This window comes from Macaca nemestrina, chromosome 2 (genome assembly GCF_043159975.1).
Source record: "Macaca nemestrina isolate mMacNem1 chromosome 2, mMacNem.hap1, whole genome shotgun sequence".
In the NCBI taxonomy this organism is placed as follows: Eukaryota; Metazoa; Chordata; class Mammalia; order Primates; family Cercopithecidae; genus Macaca; species Macaca nemestrina.
Window position 1 is genome coordinate 181984189 of NC_092126.1, and position 18412 is coordinate 182002600.

General features: G+C 46.0%; 2 protein-coding genes and 1 long non-coding RNA gene across 6 annotated transcripts in view; 2 read left to right on the plus strand and 1 right to left on the minus strand.

Moving 5' to 3' along the window:
* LOC139362076 (uncharacterized) overlaps positions 1 to 16487 on the minus strand; it is a 30326-nt gene extending 13839 nt beyond the window's left edge. The window contains exons 1-2 of one of the 2 annotated variants that reach the window (XR_011620385.1): positions 16159 to 16287; positions 452 to 8618 (exon numbers count right to left, since the gene is read on the minus strand). This is a non-coding gene — a long non-coding RNA (uncharacterized lncRNA). Of the gene's footprint in view, positions 1 to 451; positions 8619 to 16158; positions 16288 to 16408 lie in introns of those variants that run through there. The other variant, XR_011620386.1, reaches the window with a different exon arrangement.
* Positions 6730 to 14243, plus strand: LOC105477500 (ribosomal protein L24). 2 transcript variants are annotated; one of them, XM_071092511.1, is made up of 6 exons: positions 6730 to 6866; positions 6981 to 7056; positions 7615 to 7725; positions 10557 to 10693; positions 10972 to 11035; positions 14070 to 14243. In XM_071092511.1, the coding sequence occupies exons 1-6, from the start codon at positions 6862 to 6864 to the stop codon at positions 14226 to 14228; spliced, it is 552 nt and encodes a 183-aa protein (XP_070948612.1). In that variant the 5' UTR covers positions 6730 to 6861; the 3' UTR covers positions 14229 to 14243. The 2 variants fall into 2 exon arrangements, with proteins under 2 accessions (XP_070948612.1, XP_011732356.1); XM_011734054.2 differs by lacking the exon at positions 14070 to 14243 and adding an exon at positions 12257 to 12376.
* Positions 16448 to 18412, plus strand: part of LOC105477501 (zinc finger and BTB domain containing 11) — a 31048-nt gene continuing 29083 nt past the window's right edge. Inside the window, exon 1 of one of the 2 annotated variants that reach the window (XM_011734055.3) lies at positions 16448 to 17232. In XM_011734055.3, coding sequence (XP_011732357.1) covers positions 16923 to 17232 — 310 coding nt within the window. In that variant the 5' untranslated portion in view covers positions 16448 to 16922. Of the gene's footprint in view, positions 17233 to 17600; positions 17737 to 18412 lie in introns of those variants that run through there. The other variant, XM_011734056.3, reaches the window with a different exon arrangement.

Below are 18412 nucleotides of genomic sequence, written 5' to 3' on the forward strand. Positions count from 1 at the left end.
GGGATTACAGGCATGAACCACCATACCCTGCCCAAATTTCTTGTAATCTAAAGGCAGAGCCAGCTTCAAGTTGTGTGACCAGTGCAGTTGCATAGGGCACTGTGCTAAGGAGGGTCCCATATTTGAGGTTTAATTTTCTGCAGTTGCTGTCTTGAAAGTCTAATTCTATCTTTAATTTTGTGTTTTATCAGTGAAGTAGTACAAGAGAACAATAGAGCATGTGCCTAGGGCTGGTGTCTCAGCTAACTGTGCAGTCTCGCTTTCTGCTGCTTTCCCAGCTGCCTCCACAGGCTGAGTCTGCAGTTCCCTGACAATAGCCTGTCTTGCCCCTCCCCTCCAATACTATGGCTGCCCTCCTCCTTCCCCCAAGCTGGCAGCACCATCATACATTCTGCAAGTGACTTGATGCCCACCCCAGATCCAAGTACGAAACACATCCAAGGGGGGTTACCTGTCCTCTGTGGGTTTGGCCAGGAGGATAGTGGAATGAAATGGTTGGTTAGACTTTCCTGCCCCCAGCCAGGGCACTGCATGTTGGTCCAGTGGCTGGCTGGAGGGGGAACTCAACAGCTGGTGGGCCATGTGGATGCATCAAATCACCTATGGCCCCTGGATACCAGTGAGTCCTGCACTGGCTGAGTAAATGTCCTCACCTGACAAAACATGATGTTAAATAACAAATGAAAAAATACTATGAAAAGTGGAGAGACAGATTGCAGAATAAAGGAAAATGCCTTATATTTTGGTATCTTTAATAGCACCTTTTCTCGGTCTTTTTTTTTTTTTTTTTTTTTTTTTGAGACAGAGTCTCGCTCTGTCACCAGGCTGGAGTGCAGTGGTACGATCTCAGCTCACTGCAACCTCTGTTTCCTGGGTTCAAGTAATTCTTCTGCCTCAGCCTTCTGAGTAGCTAAGACTATAGGCACCCACCACCACACCCAGCTAATTTTTGTATTTTTAGTAGAGATGGGGTTTCACCATATTGGTCAGGCTGGTGGTGAACTCCTGACCTCATGACCTGCCCGCCTCAGCCTCCCAAAGTGCTAGGATTACAGGCATGAGCCACCGCACCCAGCCTTCTAGGTCTTTGAAAAAGGGACCTCACACTTTCATTTTACATTGGGCCCTGCAAATTATTTATGTAGCTAGTCCTGTCTATAGGTGGGGTTTTTGTTGTTTTTTTGAGACAGAGTTTTACTCTGTCCCCCAGGCTGGATGGAGTGCAGTTGTGCAATCTCGGCTCACTGCAACTCTCCCTCCCAGGTTCAAGTGATTCTCCTGCCTCAGCCTCCCAAGTAGCTGGGACTACAGGCACCTGCCACCACGCCTGGGTAATTTTGTATTTTTAGTAGAGATGGGGTTTCACCATGTTGGCCAGGCTGCTCTCAAACTCCTGACCTCATGTGATCCCCTCACAAGGCCTCCCAAAGTGCTGGGATTACAGGCATGAGCCATGTGTCCACCCCTTGTCTATACATTTTAATATCTATCTCTCCTTTCAATTCACATGTTGTTGGAAAAATTTATTTATTCTGTTTCTCAAACACTAGATTTTGCCAACTGCATCCCTCTGGGGTCATTTCACATGTTCCTCTGTCACCTGTATTTCCTACAGGGAAGGTTACTGTAGTAGTTAGATATAAAGGCTTGATTAGATTTAGAGTTTTTATTTATTTATTTTTTGAGATGGAGTCATACTCTTGTCACCCAGGTTGGAGTGCAGTGACTGATCTCAGCTCCCTGCAACCTCCACCTCCTGGATTCAAGTGATTCTCCTGCCTCAGCCTCCCAAGTAGCTGAAATTACAGGCACCCGCCACCATGCCAGGCTAATTTTTTTGAATTTTTAGTAGAGATGGGGTTTCGCCATATTGGCCAGGCTTATCTTGAACTCCTGACCTCAGGTGATCCACCCACCTCGGCCTCCCAAAGTGCTGGGATATCAAGCATGAGCCACTGCGCCCGGCCTCCCTTTTAAAGCACTTTCTGAAGTCAAGCGTGATTCAGGATTGCAAGCCTTCAGAGAACTATGGTGGTAAAGTCTAAAAAGATAGAATCCTTTCCACACCTGAGAAGGCAGTATTTTTAGAAGGAAACACCAGACTCACACTTAAGTCACTGCAAAGGCATTCATGTTTATACATTTCCGAAATTGTCTTACTTGAACTTTATGTGACTTTTAGCACTGTTAAGACGCTTCCATAAATTTCTATGAGGTTACTGTTATGGATCTCTATCTTCTTTGACCTCATCTGCTCAGCCTCCTTCAATTTATTATTTTCCTCCATTCACCTATCCTTTAAATATTAGTATTTCCTGATTCTTTCTTTCTTTTTTTTTTTTTTTTTTGAGATGGAGTCTCACTCTGTCACCCAGTCTGCAGTGCAGTCATGTGATCTCACCTCAATGCAAACTCCAATTCCCTGGTTTAAGTGATTCTCCTGCCACAGTCTCCTGAGTAGCTGGGATTATAGGTGCCTGTCACTATGCCCAGCTATCCTGATTCTTTTTTTGATGACTTACTCTAGGCACCATTTCTAGGGGTGGTAGACACAGAAACATACTATCCAGATCCCCCTTCAAGCAAGGGCTTGCTGCCTCACAGTGGGCAGCATGGGCAGCAGCATCCTCCAGCTATCAGTAGGGCCTGGCTCAGCTGCTGAGTACCCCCTCACTTGAAGTCGTGACCTCCCTGGGGCAGCCCCCATGTGGTGACTGAGTAAGGCAGAAGTATAAAGAGGCTTCACCATTTAGCCCAACACAGAACACTCCAACAAACAATAATTGTTCCATAGCTCCTGGCAGGGTTGACTGAGGTTTATTGATTGATTGATTGATTGCAGTGGCACAATCATAGCTCACTTCAGCCTCAAACTCCTGTGCTCAAGCAATCCTCCCGCCTCGGCCTCCCAAAGTGCTGGAATTACAGGCATAAGCCAGCATACATGGCCTGACTGAGGTTTAGTTGGGTCTATAACGTATACGACTTCTTTCTCTGCCTAACACTGTTCTCTCCCCCATCCTTTCACAAGACTTGATCTGTAACAAATATCTTGAACCCCAAAGTCAGTCTCAGTAACTGTTTCCACAGAAGCCAGCTTGTGACAGTAGGTGACATTATCCCACATATTCTGTCACCATAAGTTCATTACTACTAAAATATATCCTTGGCTGGGCATGGTAGCTCACGCTTGTAATCCCAGCACTTTGGAAGGCTGAGGTAGGCTGCTCACTTGAGTCCAGTTCAAGACCTGCCTGGGCAACATGGTGAAACCCCATCTCCACTAAAAATACAAAAAATTAGCTGGCCATGGTGGCAGACGCCTACAGTCCTAGCTATTCACGGGGCTGAGATGGGATGATCACTTGAGCCCAGGAGGTAGAGACTGCAGTGAACCCTGATCGTGCCACTGCACTTCAGCCTGGAGCCAAAGTGAGACCCTATCTCAAAAAAATAAAAAATAAAATAAATCATATTACAAACACTCTTCTGAACATGTTTAACTTCCCACTACACAGTTGTACCTTAATATCCCTATCAGCATCTTGAACCCAGCCTTTTCAAAATTAACCCTTTCAGGCTGGGTGCAGCAGTTCATGCCTGTAATCCCAGCACTTTGGGAGGCCGAGGCAGGTGGATCACCTGAGGTCAGGAGTTCGAGAGCAGCCTGACCAACATAGAAAAACCCCATCTCTACTAAAAATACAAAATTAGCTGGGCGTGGTGGAGCATGCCTGTAATCCCAGCTACTTGGGAGTCTGAGGCAGGAGAATCACTTGAACCCAGGAGGCAGAAATTGTGGTGAGCCAAGATCATGCCATTGCACTCCAGCCTGGGCAACAAGTCTCAAAAAAAAAAAAAAAAAAAAAAAAAAATTTACCCTTTTCCTGACAAACCTACTTCCTTCCTCTTATCTATCCTCTCTTGACAAATGATACCACCATTCACCAAGTCCCCACTGTCAATTTTTCCTTACCTCCTATATTACCTATTTCTATGTTAACAAATTACTCCCCAAAATATAGCTTAAAACAACAAACATTTATAATCTAACAGTTTCTATGGGTTAGGAATTCAAGAGTGGTTTAGATGAGTGGAACTTGGAAGAGCAAGAAACAGGTTCTCCCTTAGATCCTTGATCCTGAAGGCACACAGATACCTTGATTTCAGCCTAGTGATACTAATTTTGAACTTACTGCCTCCAAAACTGTGAGAAAAAATGTACCTGTGTTGTTACCAAGTCCATAGTAATTTGTTACAGCAACTACAGAAAACTAATATAGCAGGGAAATATGTACAAATGGGTGAAGAAACTGTGAAGGGAAGCATACACTGTTCTTAGAGGGACAGAGGCTGAAAAGGGCACCAAGTTTGATTCAGTATTGCTCCATAAATGAATAAAAAGAGAACAGAGTGTAGCTAAACCTTTTGCCTATGATAAAAGAGAAAGCATGGATAAAGTCAGCAATAATTTATGTAGTGTCAGAAGCTCTACTTTATGACACTGTATAATCTAAATTCATTTAAGGGTCTCTCTCTGCAAAATTTCTGCCTATTCTAAGAGCATTTTGAGCACAATTTGTTTGTTATGGGAGTGTTACAAGGAACCCTGGCATACCAACTCAAGAAGGCCCTCCAGTAAAGAGTAAAATACTGCCAAAATCCCTAAGGCCCCGTTTCCTGCATTTCTTCCACAGAACCAGTCAGGCCAAACGTAATTTCAAAGAACAATAAAACAAAATCTTTCTAAAATATTGTGAAGGGACTATAAATTCTGAGGTTCTGTGGAGCAAAAAGGACTGCATTCCTTCAGATGGATCTTGGTTCCACTGGCTACCTAAACTCAGCTGTGCCTTGGATCTTGCAGAAGCCAGGACTATTTCCGAAAGATGTTTTGTTTGGGGTTTGTTGTTGTTGTTTGTTTGTTTTGAGAAGGAGTCTCGCTCTGTCGCCCTGGCTGGAGTGCAGTGGTGTGATCTCGGCTCACTGCAACCTCCGCTTCCGGGGTTCAAGCGATTCTCCTGACTCACCAAAGTGCTGGGATTACAGGCCTGAGCCGCTGTGCCCGACCTCCCTTTTTTTTTTTTTTTTTTTTTTTTTGAGATGGAGTTTTGCTCCTCTTGCCCAGGCTGGAGTGCAGTGGCGCGATCTTGGCTAAATGCAACCTCAGCCTCCCCGGTTCAAGTGAGTCTCCTGCCTCAACCTCCCAAGGAGCTGGGATTACAGGCACACGCCACCACGCCCGGCTAATTTTTCTATTTTTAGTAGAGACGGGGTTTCACCATTTTGGCCAGGCTGGTCTGGAACTCCTGACCCCAGGTGATCCACTCACCTCGGTCTCCCAAAGCACCGGGATTACAGGCGTGAGTCGCCGCATCTGGCCACCTAACTCATTCTTAATACTGGTTTCAGGCAGGGCGCGCATGGCGGCGGGTGCCTGTAATCCCAGCTACTCGGGAGTCTGAGGCAGGAGAATCGTTTGAACCCGGTGGACGGAGTTTGCAGTGAGCTGAGACCACGCCACTTCACTCCAGCCTGGGTGAAAGAGCGAAACTCCGTCTCAAGAAAAAAAAACAAAAAAGACTGGCTCCAACACATTTGTACAGTTTGCGTAACATTAGTCAGCCAACTTGTTAGACATTTCAAATCTCTTCAACCAGCTATCTTACAAAACCTTTTTAGCGTGACTTGCATACATAGACAGCAGAAATCAATCATTACATTTGTTTCCTAGTCATATACTGCAGCAGCCTCCCACAGAATTCAAGAATTGCCTCTGGCCATTCCTTGTCATACGATGAAATATGTAACAGATTGAGCCCTTGGCCTCCAAGCGGGGCTCCACCGACCCCCTCAGCTTCACTAGACACCAGCTCCGAATTGTAGTTTTTAGGCGGGTACTTAATAGGAATTCTGGAAACTGAATGAGCTCATGTTTGCAAAGCCTTTGGCGTAATTCCCGGCACAGAGAAAGCGCTCAATGAATGTTAATTATAATTAATGCAAAGCGCCAACGTGCACTGTTTGATTCGCACAGCCTGGGAAACAGTTCGGTTGTCATTACTTTCTTATGGTTAAATTATTCAAATGGTTAAACTATTAATTTGTTTGGTTGAGGAAATGGGCCAACAGGGAAGGCAAAACGTGACTTGTTTTACCTGCGGGGCATTCGTCTTTGGATCTCTTTATGATAAGAGACAGGACACCTTTCTCTTCAGTTCACATTCCCTGCAGCCGTAAGATGGCTCTAGAATACTCGGCAGTAAAACAGAATGGGCCGGGCGCGGTGGCTCACGCCTGTAATCCCAGCACTTTGGGAGGCCGAGGGGGATCACCTGAGGTCAGCAGTTCGAGACCAGCCTGACCAACATGGAGAAACCACGTCTCTACTAAAAATACAAAATTAGTCGGGCGTGGTGGCACATGCCAATCCCAGCTACTAGGGAGGCTGGGGCAGGAGAATGGCTTGAACCTGGGAGGCGGAGGTTGCGGTGAGCCGAGATCGCGCCATTGCACTCCAGCCTGGACAATAAGAGCGAAACTCCGTCTCAAAAAAAAAAAACAAAAAAACAGAGATAGAATGACTCAGATACCAACTGTCTGACTGCCCTTTTTGGCAGGCCCTCTGGGCCCGAGAATCCTCCAGCAGCCTCTGGAAGAATTCCGCCAGAGGAAGTCAGTTGTCACGGAAAACGAGATCTTCCGCCTCGCGATGATACGTCATCAAGGAGCGCCCGGAACATCGAAGGATTTTGGGGGAGGAGATTTCCGGCCCCCAGCCCCTCCACGACCTTATAAGGTCTCTTCCCATGATTCTCTCTTTCTCTTCGCCATCTCTTCTTTTCCCGTGAATCCGTCGCCATGAAGTAAGCACGGCCCGTGGTTCCCAATCCGCTTACATCCTCGGGCAGAACGCCTCTCTGTCGTCCCTGGCATGGCTGTAGACACCCTCCCTGATGGACTTTCACTTTTTGTTGCAGGGTGGAGCTGTGCAGTTTTAGCGGGTACAAGATCTACCCCGGACACGGGAGGCGCTACGCCAGGACCGACGGGAAGGTAAAAAGCCGCGTCGGCTTAACCTAGCTTCTTGTACTCCGAGGAGGAAAGGCTGGTCTAATTCGGTTTAGACGGGTTCATTCCCCACATCACCATTGACCTCTGGAACGCTTCGTGGACGCTCTGTGGACTGGTCGTTAGGACCAGACACCTCTAAGTGAACCAGCGTTGATTACTTACTGTGAGCCAGGTCGGACGTCAGGAGGGGTTTATGTAACTGATGTCCCTGTGTAAGGGAAATAACTGAGGTACCGAGATAATTGGTAGTTTCCCCTTGGAATCCCGGGATGGACAAGAGCAGAATGCTTCCCAGAAGGATGCACCACCCTGTCGTTTGCTATAAGTTTAGATTTCCTGCTCTCGAGAAAAGATTAAACGCAAGGACCTTCATAGTGTCGCACAGTTACCTGCCAGTTACGTGACAGCCTTTTGGTTCTTGTGGGCTTCAGTTTTGTAAAATAAGCCAGAACTAGCATGTTGATCTTCTAAGGATTCCAAGCTCATTCAGCCTCTTGTATTTTGTATAAATAGGTAATTCCTTTGAATTTGTCACTCCAGGTTTTCCAGTTTCTTAATGCAAAATGCGAGTCGGCGTTCCTTTCCAAGAGGAATCCTCGGCAGATAAACTGGACTGTCCTCTACAGAAGGAAGCACAAAAAGGGTCAGTCGGTAAGTGGAATACGCCTTGATATTGGGAGCTATCTCTTAAGTTGTCTGAGCTCTCTGAACGTTGGTTTTCTGCTCTGTAAAGTTAAATCAGACTGTATGCGAAAGAATTCTTAAACTGTAAAGCATCAGCGAAATGCAAAAGATATTATAAACTGTCTCTATACATCTTAGGCTAGCAGCAACACCAAGTTGAAATTTTAAAGTCAGATAAATTACGTTAAGCACATTGGGTTATAGGGCAGGGTGGAAAGGCTTAGTTTTCCAGTGGGAGGAAATTGAGAACTTAACCATAATTTGGTGTTGATTGGAGTATTTACAGGATTAGTCCTAACGTAGCCAGTCCACCATACTGGTTCATTCTCAAGACAGTGGTTTTTCTGGTCCTTGTTAAGTGTCCTTTTAGCTGGGTTATACATGAGAACAAGTTTGAGTGCCATGGTGGGACTAGTATTCAGTAGGCTTGGGAATACTTAGCACCTTCTGTATGAAGGACTTTTCTAGGTATTGTGAGAAATAAATGCCATCAGACATAAAATATGTTGAAAGTTCAGAGGAAGGAGAAACTTAAAAGTGCATATGACACACCTGTTAGGGTGACTATTAAGAAAAAACAAAACAGGAATTACAGGTGTTGATGAGGATGGGGAGAAATTGGAACCTTTGTGCATTGCTAAATATGTGGCAGCTGTGAAAAACCGTTTGGTGCTTTCTCAAAAGGGTAAACATAATTATCCCAGCAGTTCCACTTGTAAGTTATACCCCAAAACAGTTGAAAGCGGGGACTCATAACTTGTACATCATTGTCATAGCAAATCCGGGGTTGGTGGCAGCGGCTGTACTCTAGCTGCTCCCGAGGCCAAGGTGGGAGGATTGTTTGAGGCAACATAGGAGACCTTTTAAAAAAAAAAAAAGTTATTTAGATGGATAATGGTGATAGCTACACAGCGCTATGAATGTACCTAAGGCCACTATACTTTTTTATTGAGACGGGTTCTCTGTTGCCCAGGCTGGAGAGCAGTGGCAGGATCACAGCTCACTCTACCTCAACCTGGGCTTAAGTGATCCTCCCACCTCAGCCTACCCAGTGGTCCACAGGCACATGCCACCATGGCCCAGCTATTTTTTAAATATATTTTGAGGAGACAGAAATCTTTGCGATGTTGCCCAGTTTTGTCTCAAATTCTTGGGCTCAAGTAATCCTCCTGCCTTGGCCGCCAAAAGTACTGGCATTACAGGTGCGAGCCATCCTGCACGGCTAAATTATACCTTAAGTTAAAATGAAGCCAGGCATGGTGGCTGACATGCCTGTAATCCCAGCACTTTGGGAGGCCGAGACAGGCGGATCACGAGGTCAGGAGTTTAAGACCAGCCTGGCCCACAGAGTGAAACCCCATCTCTACTAAAAATAGCAAAAAAAATTAACCGGGTGTGGTGGCAGGCACCTGTAGTCCCAGCTACTTGGGAGGCTGAGCAGGAGAATAGTTTGAACCCAGGAGGCAGAGGTTGCAGTGAGCTGGGATTGTGCCACTGCACTCCAGCCTGGATGATGAAGTGAGGCTCTGTCTCAAAAAAAAAAAAAAAAAAGTTAAAATGGGCCTAATGCAGTGCCTCACGCCTGTAATTCCAGCACTTTGGGAGGCCCAGGCAAGAGGATCCCTTGAGCTTGAGCCCAGGAGTTTGAAACCAACCTGGGCAATGTAGTAGCGAAGACCCAGTTTCTATTTAAAAAAATAGAAAACAGGCCGGGGATGATGGCTCATGCCTGTAATTCTAGCACTTGGGGAGGCCGAGGCGGACGGATTGCCTGAGCTCAGGAGGTCGAGACCAGCCTAGGCAACATGGTGAAACCTGGTTTCTACTAAAAATACAAAAATTATCCAGGTGTGGTGGCAGGTGCCTGTGATCCCAGCTACTTGGGAGGCTGAGGCAGAATTGCTTGAACCCGGGAGGTGGAGGCTGCAGTGAGCCAAGATCATGCCACTGCACTTCAGCCTGGGCAACAGAGCAAGGCTTGGTCTTTTTTTTTTTTTTTTTTTTTTTTTAAAAAAAAAAAAAAAAAAGTTGTCAACTTTACATTTTTACCACAATAAGAAAAATGTTTGTGTTGGTTTGAGACAAAAATATTAAGCAGGTAAATACTGCCATTTACTGTAGAAAAACTGCCATTTTACTGTAGAAACAAGATTTCATCTTTCTAAAAAGTTTAAAATTGGGATGTCTGTAAACCAATGTGCTTTATTTTTGTTAAAAGTTTTTAAGGTACTTTTGCATTTCTGTGCCTTAATAAACAACTTTTCACATATACTTTGTTCTTGGACTTAAAGGTGCACTGCAAGATCTTTTTCTCATAAATACTGTAGTACAGGTTTCCAATATAGAATGTACAGGAAATGTTAGATTCCACAACGCCTTCTTAGACATATCCTACCTAACATTTGGTGCCTCTCCTGTCAAATCATTGTCTAACTTGAGTATTTCTCCTAGTGACAGTCCTTTGAGATAAAACAGTTGAATTTGATAATTTTTTTCAATAAGTAAATTATTAAAAGTAGAAATAGTCTTCATTTATACTATGCAGTTCATGGAATAACCATTTTCCTTAGAGTTCAATTTTTTGTGTGTCTCTTTAAGGTAAAAAATGGCTAGGATTTGTAATAGCTTAATCCATAAGTGGAAAACATGTTTTATTTTCAAATAATTGTATGAATTATTTTTTGTTGAATATGAATATTAAAAGACTTCATTTGCCGTGTCTTAAAAGACTTAATTTTTCCTCCCTCTAAATTCTTGAAGGAAGGTTCCTAAGTGTGCCCCTCATCTTTGTTTTACAGGAAGAAATTCAAAAGAAAAGAACCCGCCGAGCAGTCAAATTCCAGAGGGCCATTACTGGTGCATCTCTTGCTGATATAATGGCCAAGAGGAATCAGAAACCTGAAGTTAGAAAGGCTCAACGAGAACAAGCTATCAGGTGAGGAATGCTTTCATTATGAGCGTTTCACCTATTGGGATGGATTTTAGGTTTGGGTCTTCAGTAATTAAAGTTACCATATAGTCTAATATATTTTAAGGTGATTTGGTGGTTAATGAAAATTATTGACAAACTCTTTGGATTTAGCCTACAAATAAATGCAGGAGGGGAAGGAAGGAATATGGTCATTGTACTTGTCCAGTACAGTCTAACTCTAATAGTAAGTTGTACCACTAAGGAGTAAAGTGCTTTTACCTTAAGTTATTTTTACCCCACAGGGCTGCTAAGGAAGCAAAAAAGGCTAAGCAAGCATCTAAAAAGACTGCAATGGCTGCTGCTAAGGTAATTATGGGGTTTCTTGACTTTCTTGAACAATACAACAGGAAAATTTCTTTTTCTTTTTTTTTTTTTTTCCCTCCCTCTCTCTTGTTTTTTGAGACGGAGTCTTGCTCTGTTGCCCAGGATATGGAGTGCAGTGGCATGATCTGATCTTGGCTCAGTGCAACCTCTGCCTCCCGGGTTCAAGCAATACTCCTGCCTCAGCCTCGCTAGTAGCTGGGAGTACAGGTGCACACCATCAGACCTGGCTAATTTTTTTTTTTTTTTTTTCCCAGTAGAGACAGGGTTTCACCATGTTGGACAGGCTGGTCTTGAACTCTTGACCTCAGGTGATCTGCCCACCTCAGCCTCCCAAAGTGCTGGGATTATAAGTGTGCACCACTGCGCCCAGCTGGAAAATTTGTTTTCAATCTAAATTGTGATAATGAAAGTTTCACCGTTTTAAGGTATTGATTGCAAGGCTCAATTGGAAATGATGTTGGTAACCAATTAATTGGTTCAGGTCTCCAGAGGGCTCGTCCTCTCCATAAGCCAAAGTATCTGTTACTGTTAGGAATTGGGAAAAATAAAGGTTGGCTTTTGGTTTTTTTTCCCTTCAACACAGGGTCTCACTCTGTAGCCCAGCTGGAGTGCAGTGGCACAGTCACGGCTTGCTGCAGCGTCAACCTCCTGGGCTCAAGTGATCCTCCTGACTCAGCCCCCTAAGTAGCTGGGACTACAGGCAAGCGCTACCATGCCCAGCTAATATGTGTTTTAGTTGAGATGGTTTCGCCATGTTGCCCAGGCTGGCCTCAAACTCCTGAGCTCAAGCGATCCACCTGCTTTAGCACCCCAAAGTGTTGGGATGAGCCCCTGCACCCTGCCTGGTTTTGAAAGTTACTATGGTTATCTACATTGATAACATTGAGAAAAGTTGAGTAAACACTGTACTGTTACTGAGAACTTTTCTGTGAGGTTCTGTTAGGATGCATTTCAGGATCCTACACTGCACTTGGTTGTGTCTCCTTACTTTCCTCCAATCTGTGATGGTCTCTTAGTCTTTGTCTTTTCATTGTAAAGATGGGCTTTAAATATTTAAGGGGAGTCACATTAAAAGATTGTCATTAGGAATGCAGTTAAATTACTAAGACAGTGATCTAAGCTACATAAACAATCTGGATGTGAGAGATGGGTAATAATGGGGTAACAAGGTTTGTGGAGTAATATCACGTTACCTTTTTACAGGCACCTACAAAGGCAGCACCTAAGCAAAAGATTGTGAAGCCTGTGAAAGTTTCAGCTCCCCGAGTTGGTGGAAAACGCTAAACTGGCAGATTCGATTTTTAAATAAAGATTGCATTATAACTCTAGGTTGTGCTGGATTTTTTTTTTTTCTTGTAACAGGCATGTTGGATTTACATGGTCATAGGTGACCTAGTAAAGAATGTAAGACATAGGTATTTTATTAAAAAGTCTATTCCTCAGGAATAATGCATCCTATAAAGTAAGCCTCTTCCTTGGAGAGAGGTTAAGCAAAATGATGTAAGAAGATGGGTATGGTCAGATGCTACCTTTGCTTGGCTGGGGTGTATAGGGCACATTACAAAAACTTCATTGCCTTAACTCTTTGGTTACAATGCTGTAAGTATTAGGATGTTGCTGGTGCAGGGGCCTACGCCTGTACCTGTAATCCCAGCATTTGTAAGACCAAAGCCAGGTGATCACTTGAGCTCAGGAGTTCAAGACCAGCCTAAGTGACATGGCAAAACCCCATCTCTACAAAAACATACAAAAGTGAGCCAGGTATGGTGGAGAGTGCATGTAGTTTCAGCTGGGAAGCTGGGAGTGTGGAAAGTGGAAGGATCACTTGAGCCAGGGAGGTCAAGGCTGCAGTGAGCTGAAATCGTGCCACTGTACTCTAGCCTGGGTGACAACAAGACCCTGTATCAAAAAACCGAAAGATGTACTTTAAAAATGATTCTCTTGTTAAACTACCTTTTCCCATGATAGACAAATTTAGTTTATATTGGTTTGCTTATAGTCATTGTTATCTCGCCTACCATTTGCTAATAGCTGAGTTGAAGGTGCTAAAAACTATCAGCTTTATTAATCTGCTCTTGCTTTCAGAAAGTAATGTCTAAATGAAAAGCACTGCTGCTTGAATAAAGAGTATCCTGGCCGGGCGCGGTGGCTCAAGCCTGTAATCCCAGCACTTTGGGAGGCCGAGACGGGCGGATCAGGAGGTCAGGAGATCGAGACCATCCTGGCTAACACGGTGAAACCCCGTCTCTACTAAAAAATACAAAAAAAAAAAACTTGGCGGGCACCTGTGGTCCCAGCTACTCGGGAGGCTGAGGCAGGAGAATGGCGTGAACCCAGGAGGCGGAGCTTGCAGTGAGCTGAGATCGGCCACTGCACTCCAGGCTGGGCGACAGAGCAAGACTCCGTCTCAAAAAAAAAAACCAAAAAAAAACAAAAAAAAGTATCCTTGGCTAAATTCCCAGAGTAGTTTGTTGAGCTGGGGGCTTGCCAGAGCCATGTTAAATTACAAAAATGTCTGAATAAACTGATATGCAAGATATTTATTTACTTATTTTGAGATGGAGTCTCCTGGTGCCCAGGCAGGAGTGCAACTGCACGATCTCAGCTCACGGCAACCTCCATCTCCTGGGTTCAAGTGATTCTCCTGCCTCAGCCTCCTGAGTAGCTGGGGTTACAGGCAGGTGCCACCATGCCTGGCTAATTCTATTTTTAGTAGAGAGGGGGTTTCTTCATGTTGGTCAGGCTGGTCTCAGACTCCTGACCTCAGGTGATCCTCCTGCCTCAGCTTCCCAGAGTGCTGGGATTAACAGGTGTACGCCACCACCCGCAGCCTGAGATTTACATATTTAAGATGTGATAAAATAGTAATCACAGCTTACATGTGAAGAATAGGCTTCTACTTCTACAGAAAGTAAGTCATTTTTACCTGCCAACCTGTGCCAACTTGCAAGGATACAACAGTGGACAAATCAGTCCTCTTTAGGGAAACATGATTTTTTTGTTGTTGTTGTGACAGACTCTCGCTTTGTCGCCCAGACTGGAGTGCAGTGGCCGGATCTCAGCTCACTGCAAGCTCCGCCTCCTGGGTTCACACCATTCTCCTGCCTCAGCCTCCCGAGTAGCTGGGACTACAGACGCCCGCCACCTCGCCCAGCTAGGTTTTTGTATTTTTTAGTAGAGACGGGGTTTCACTGTGTTAGCCAGGATGGTCTCGATCTGCTGACCTTGTGATCCGCCCGTCTCGGCCTCCCAGAGTGCTGGGATTACAGGCTTGAGCCACCGCGCCCGGCCATAGGGAAACATGATTTTACACATATACTAGGTGAGGGTATATAGTGAATGTCAATATTTTCCTCCATCCCTATCCTATCCAAGGTGATAGAATTTTTTTTTTTTCTAGTGCATGTTAACATTCAGACGTCCAAGTGTTATGGGTAAAATGAGTAAGTCCTTTTGAGAACATGAAAATGTAAACTAAAATCAATATAAGAAATGGAAAATACAGGCTTTTGCTCATAAAAGCAAAATGTTAAGATTTTGCATGGTTAAGAATCTTTTTGTAATAATGTTATGTTTTATTTAGGGAATTACCGGGAAAATAAAGTCATTATACCCAACTTGAATGTAAAGCTATGCTTGCTAATATTTGGAGAATAAAATGGCCCCTTAAAGTATTGCTTTTCTGGGCTAAATGTTGGCTTTTAAGGAAGTGGAGCTGCCCATTCTCATTACCCTTGAGTCTTAGGTAACCTGGGACCCAGAAGAAGCTAGAAATAAACACTACCTGTTCTCACTACAGCAAGTTTAGCTTTACTCAGGAAGGCAACTTGGCCACTGGGAAAGCATTTTATTAAAACGTGTGTTTCTATTGGCCCAAGAGATAATGCGTGCATCAGCAGGCTTGTCAGTGCTTACAGGTGGTGGTTTGGCAAAAAAGGGATTTTTTTTTAACTCTTCTACATCCTATCTGTATTGTTTACAGATTTGAATGTATTCACTTAATAAATGTTTAATATTTAATATCAATTAACTTAAAATGTTTTTTTTTTTTTTTTTTTTGAGACGGAGTCTCCCTCTGTTACCCAGGTTGGAATGTAGTGGCACAATCTCGGCTCACTACAACCTCCGCTTCCCGGGTTCAAGCGATTCTCCTGCCTCAGCCTCCCGAGTAGCTGGCACCACAGGTGTGTACCACCATACCCAGCTAATTTTCTTATTTTTAGTAGAGACAGGGTTTCACCATGTTGGCCAGGATGGTCTCCATCTCCTGACCTCGTGATCTGCCCGCCTCGGCCTCCCAAAGTGCTGGGATTACAGGCGTGAGTCACCGCGCCCGACCAAAATATTTGAAGACAGTCAATATGACAGGAGACTGGGGCTGGCCCAACACGTAGACCAGCTGCACAGAAGGTGCATTTGGTCTTCCGCTCTCACCGCCCCACCCCATGGGGGAAGACGTGCATCTCCATGTTTAAATTCCTCCTTTGAGCTATAGTGGCAAACTCAGCAATTAAGTAGGTCCCAGGCCTGTAGTTTTTCTTTCGGGACTTGATGGCTCATGTCCCTGCACCTGGAATCTTTTTCAAGGATGTCCGGGCCATCTGGGAACTGCTGCGTGTACACACACACACAGAAACACGCCCCTAACACCAGAGGTTGGGTGTATCATTCTGTTTTCGAGCCTACTGTATTCACCTGTCTGCCCGTCAGCTACTTCTACAAGGGTCAAAGGGCGTCACCCAGAGACTACAGATCCCCTGGTGGAGAAGTGTACTGGCCGTTTCTGCAGCTGGAGCCCTCGGCCTAAAATGTTCTGGCTTTAACAAAGAGGCGACAGTGTCCAACCCCAGTCCCCGAGGAGGGATGTCAGCCCTGGGCTCCTGTGAGCGCTGCAGATTCGTTCCAGAGAAGGGTGACCGGGGTCGCTGCTCCGGGAACACCAGCTAAATATCTGAATTAGCATCCTCAGCACGCGCTGGGAGACACAGTTCAAGTCTGCTCCCCTTCTTGTGCCCTTATATATATTTGGTGCAAAATGGAGAACCTTTTCCCCTACGTTTGTGTAAAAATATATGTAAATAAAGCTTTATAATAGTGTTACTGACCCCCTTTTCCACTCGCAATAAGATTGACTACATATGCTGATCATTCCAGAAAAATCTCGACTCTTCCTTGAGTAGTCTGGAGCTAGCAGGTGCACTGAAAATGTTACAACTGTTAACTGAAATCTAAATTTCCATGTGAATGGGCTGTCTCTGGTCCCCTGTCCAGAGACTAATATTTTTCCAAAAGCCTGAAAATATGCTTTTATGATATCGGGAGTCTCAAGGTAAACGTAAAAACGGACTCCTTTACCCCTTACGGATGTCTCCCATGAACTCACAACTGTCCACCAGCTCCCCCTTCACGTGGCTCCTTAAAAAGCGTGGAAAGGGGAAAAATGAAGAGAGAAACTGCCAGGACTTAAGATGTCTGCTTTGAAGACCTTTCGAGTTGCAATGAAAGGCCTACCCGCTTCCAAAATGTCCACCCGCAGTCCTGACGTCACTGGATCGGCTCCATCAAGCCAGAAAACGAGAGTGCGCTCCAATCAGGGCTCAGTCCCCGCCCTTAGCTTGCGTCACTTCCGGTGGTGCAGCAGCCATTTTGTCAGTCGCCAGCGGATCCCGCGCGCTGGGGAAGTGCAGTTCCCCCTGGTTACCAATTCGTCCCCTTTTCCTTCGGACTAAGGGAGCCGTCGAAGAGTGCTCGCCAAAGGCGCAGCCGTTTCTCCCTGCGGTGCCGCCGTTCCTGCTGCAGCCGCCCGTAGGTAGTGGGCCGTTTTTCTCACCTGTCCCTGACAGGCGCCCTCAGGGAGCCGCGGTCCGCGATGTCAAGCGAGGAGAGCTACCGGGCCATCCTGCGTTACCTGACGAACGAGCGCGAGCCATACGCGCCGGGCACCGAAGGCAATGTCAAGCGTAAAATCCGAAAAGCTGCCGCCTGCTACGTGGTGCGCGGCGGGACTCTGTATTACCAGCGGCGGCAGCGACACCGCAAGACCTTCGCGGAGCTGGAGGTGGTGCTACAGCCGGAGCGACGCCGGGACCTCATCGAGGCGGCGCACCTGGGTCCCGGCGGCACTCACCACACCCGGCATCAGACCTGGCACTACCTGTCCAAGACGTACTGGTGGCGAGGTGAGACCTGGCCCGCGGTAAGGGGGCGGGCTGGCGACTCGTTGCCTGGGCAAGGGTCGCTGGCGAGGCCTGTTTGCGCACCCACGAGTCGGAGGGTCTCGGACGCCTCTGGGCGTCGGAGCTGCTGCTGCCAGGCGGAGCCGAGAGGGTGGGGGACGCGAAAGGAGCCGCACTTCCCACAGGAAGGAGGCCGGCGAAGCTGGGGGCGGGTCCTGGCCCAGGGTGGGACCAAGGGGGCTTCCCCGGAGGCCGGGCCTGCCGCGGGGAGGGGCCGGACGCCTGGGCTGCGCCAGGTCCGCCTCCTTGGGCGGCCCGTGGAGGCTGAGGCCCCGGCCCTCCGGAGGTGGCGTTTGGCCCGCGGCAGTGAAGGCTGCGGGGTGCACGTTTTCAACTCTGTGCTGACGTTTGGAGGGAGGAACTAGTCACCCGAAGCCGGGTCTCCCGTTTCTTTAGTGCTACGCTTGGGTTTTGGCGAGCAAGTATGAGCTGCTCTGGACACATTCGGTAGTGTTCCTCAAATTTCGTCGCTGCCGCGTAAATAAGGGATAACACAATTATTTGCAGAAGTGATAAGCAGTGATTGGGAAATCGCCTTGAGCTTTTTTTTAAGAACAAGAATTAAATGTAAAAGATACCAGATACTCTTTTTTTGGTTGGTTGGTTGGTTGGTTTTGCGGTGAGGGGAGGTTGGTTGGTTGAGTGGACACGGGTCTCGCCACGTTCCCCAGGTTGGTCTCCATCTGGCCTCAAACGATCCTCCCGCGTCAGCCTCCCAAAGTGTTGGGATTTCAGGCATGAGCCACGGCGCCCAGCTTGATATTCGTAACTCTGGATGTTTTAATAATCTTTCCCCTAATGTGAAAAACGCGTTTGGGAACTGTGTAGCATTGTATATACGCAGAAAAGATATGATTACTGTGACTTTTTGATTGTCAAAAAATAGAGTTCTAAAGTTACTTGACTCTTTGGGAACCAGTTGTAGGGGAGGAGAGCAAGTGCCTTGGCTTCTCAACCATCTTCCCTCTCCACAGTTGATGAATATTCAAACTGTCAGAATTAGTAACAGTTTACAGTCTCATTTAAGAAAGTTTTTTAGGAACAGTTCTGTCACTCTCCATATGGCTACGGAAAAGTTAATTCATAAGTCTTGGTTACTTCGTCTGTGAATAAGGAAATTACT

Coding starts and splice junctions, on each gene's coding strand:
- LOC105477500 (XM_071092511.1), top strand. Junction 7,057..7,614: donor ACGCCAGGACCGACGGGAAG/GTAAAAAGCCGC, acceptor TTGTCACTCCAG/GTTTTCCAGTTTCTTAATGC. Junction 7,726..10,556: donor AGCACAAAAAGGGTCAGTCG/GTAAGTGGAATA, acceptor TTTGTTTTACAG/GAAGAAATTCAAAAGAAAAG.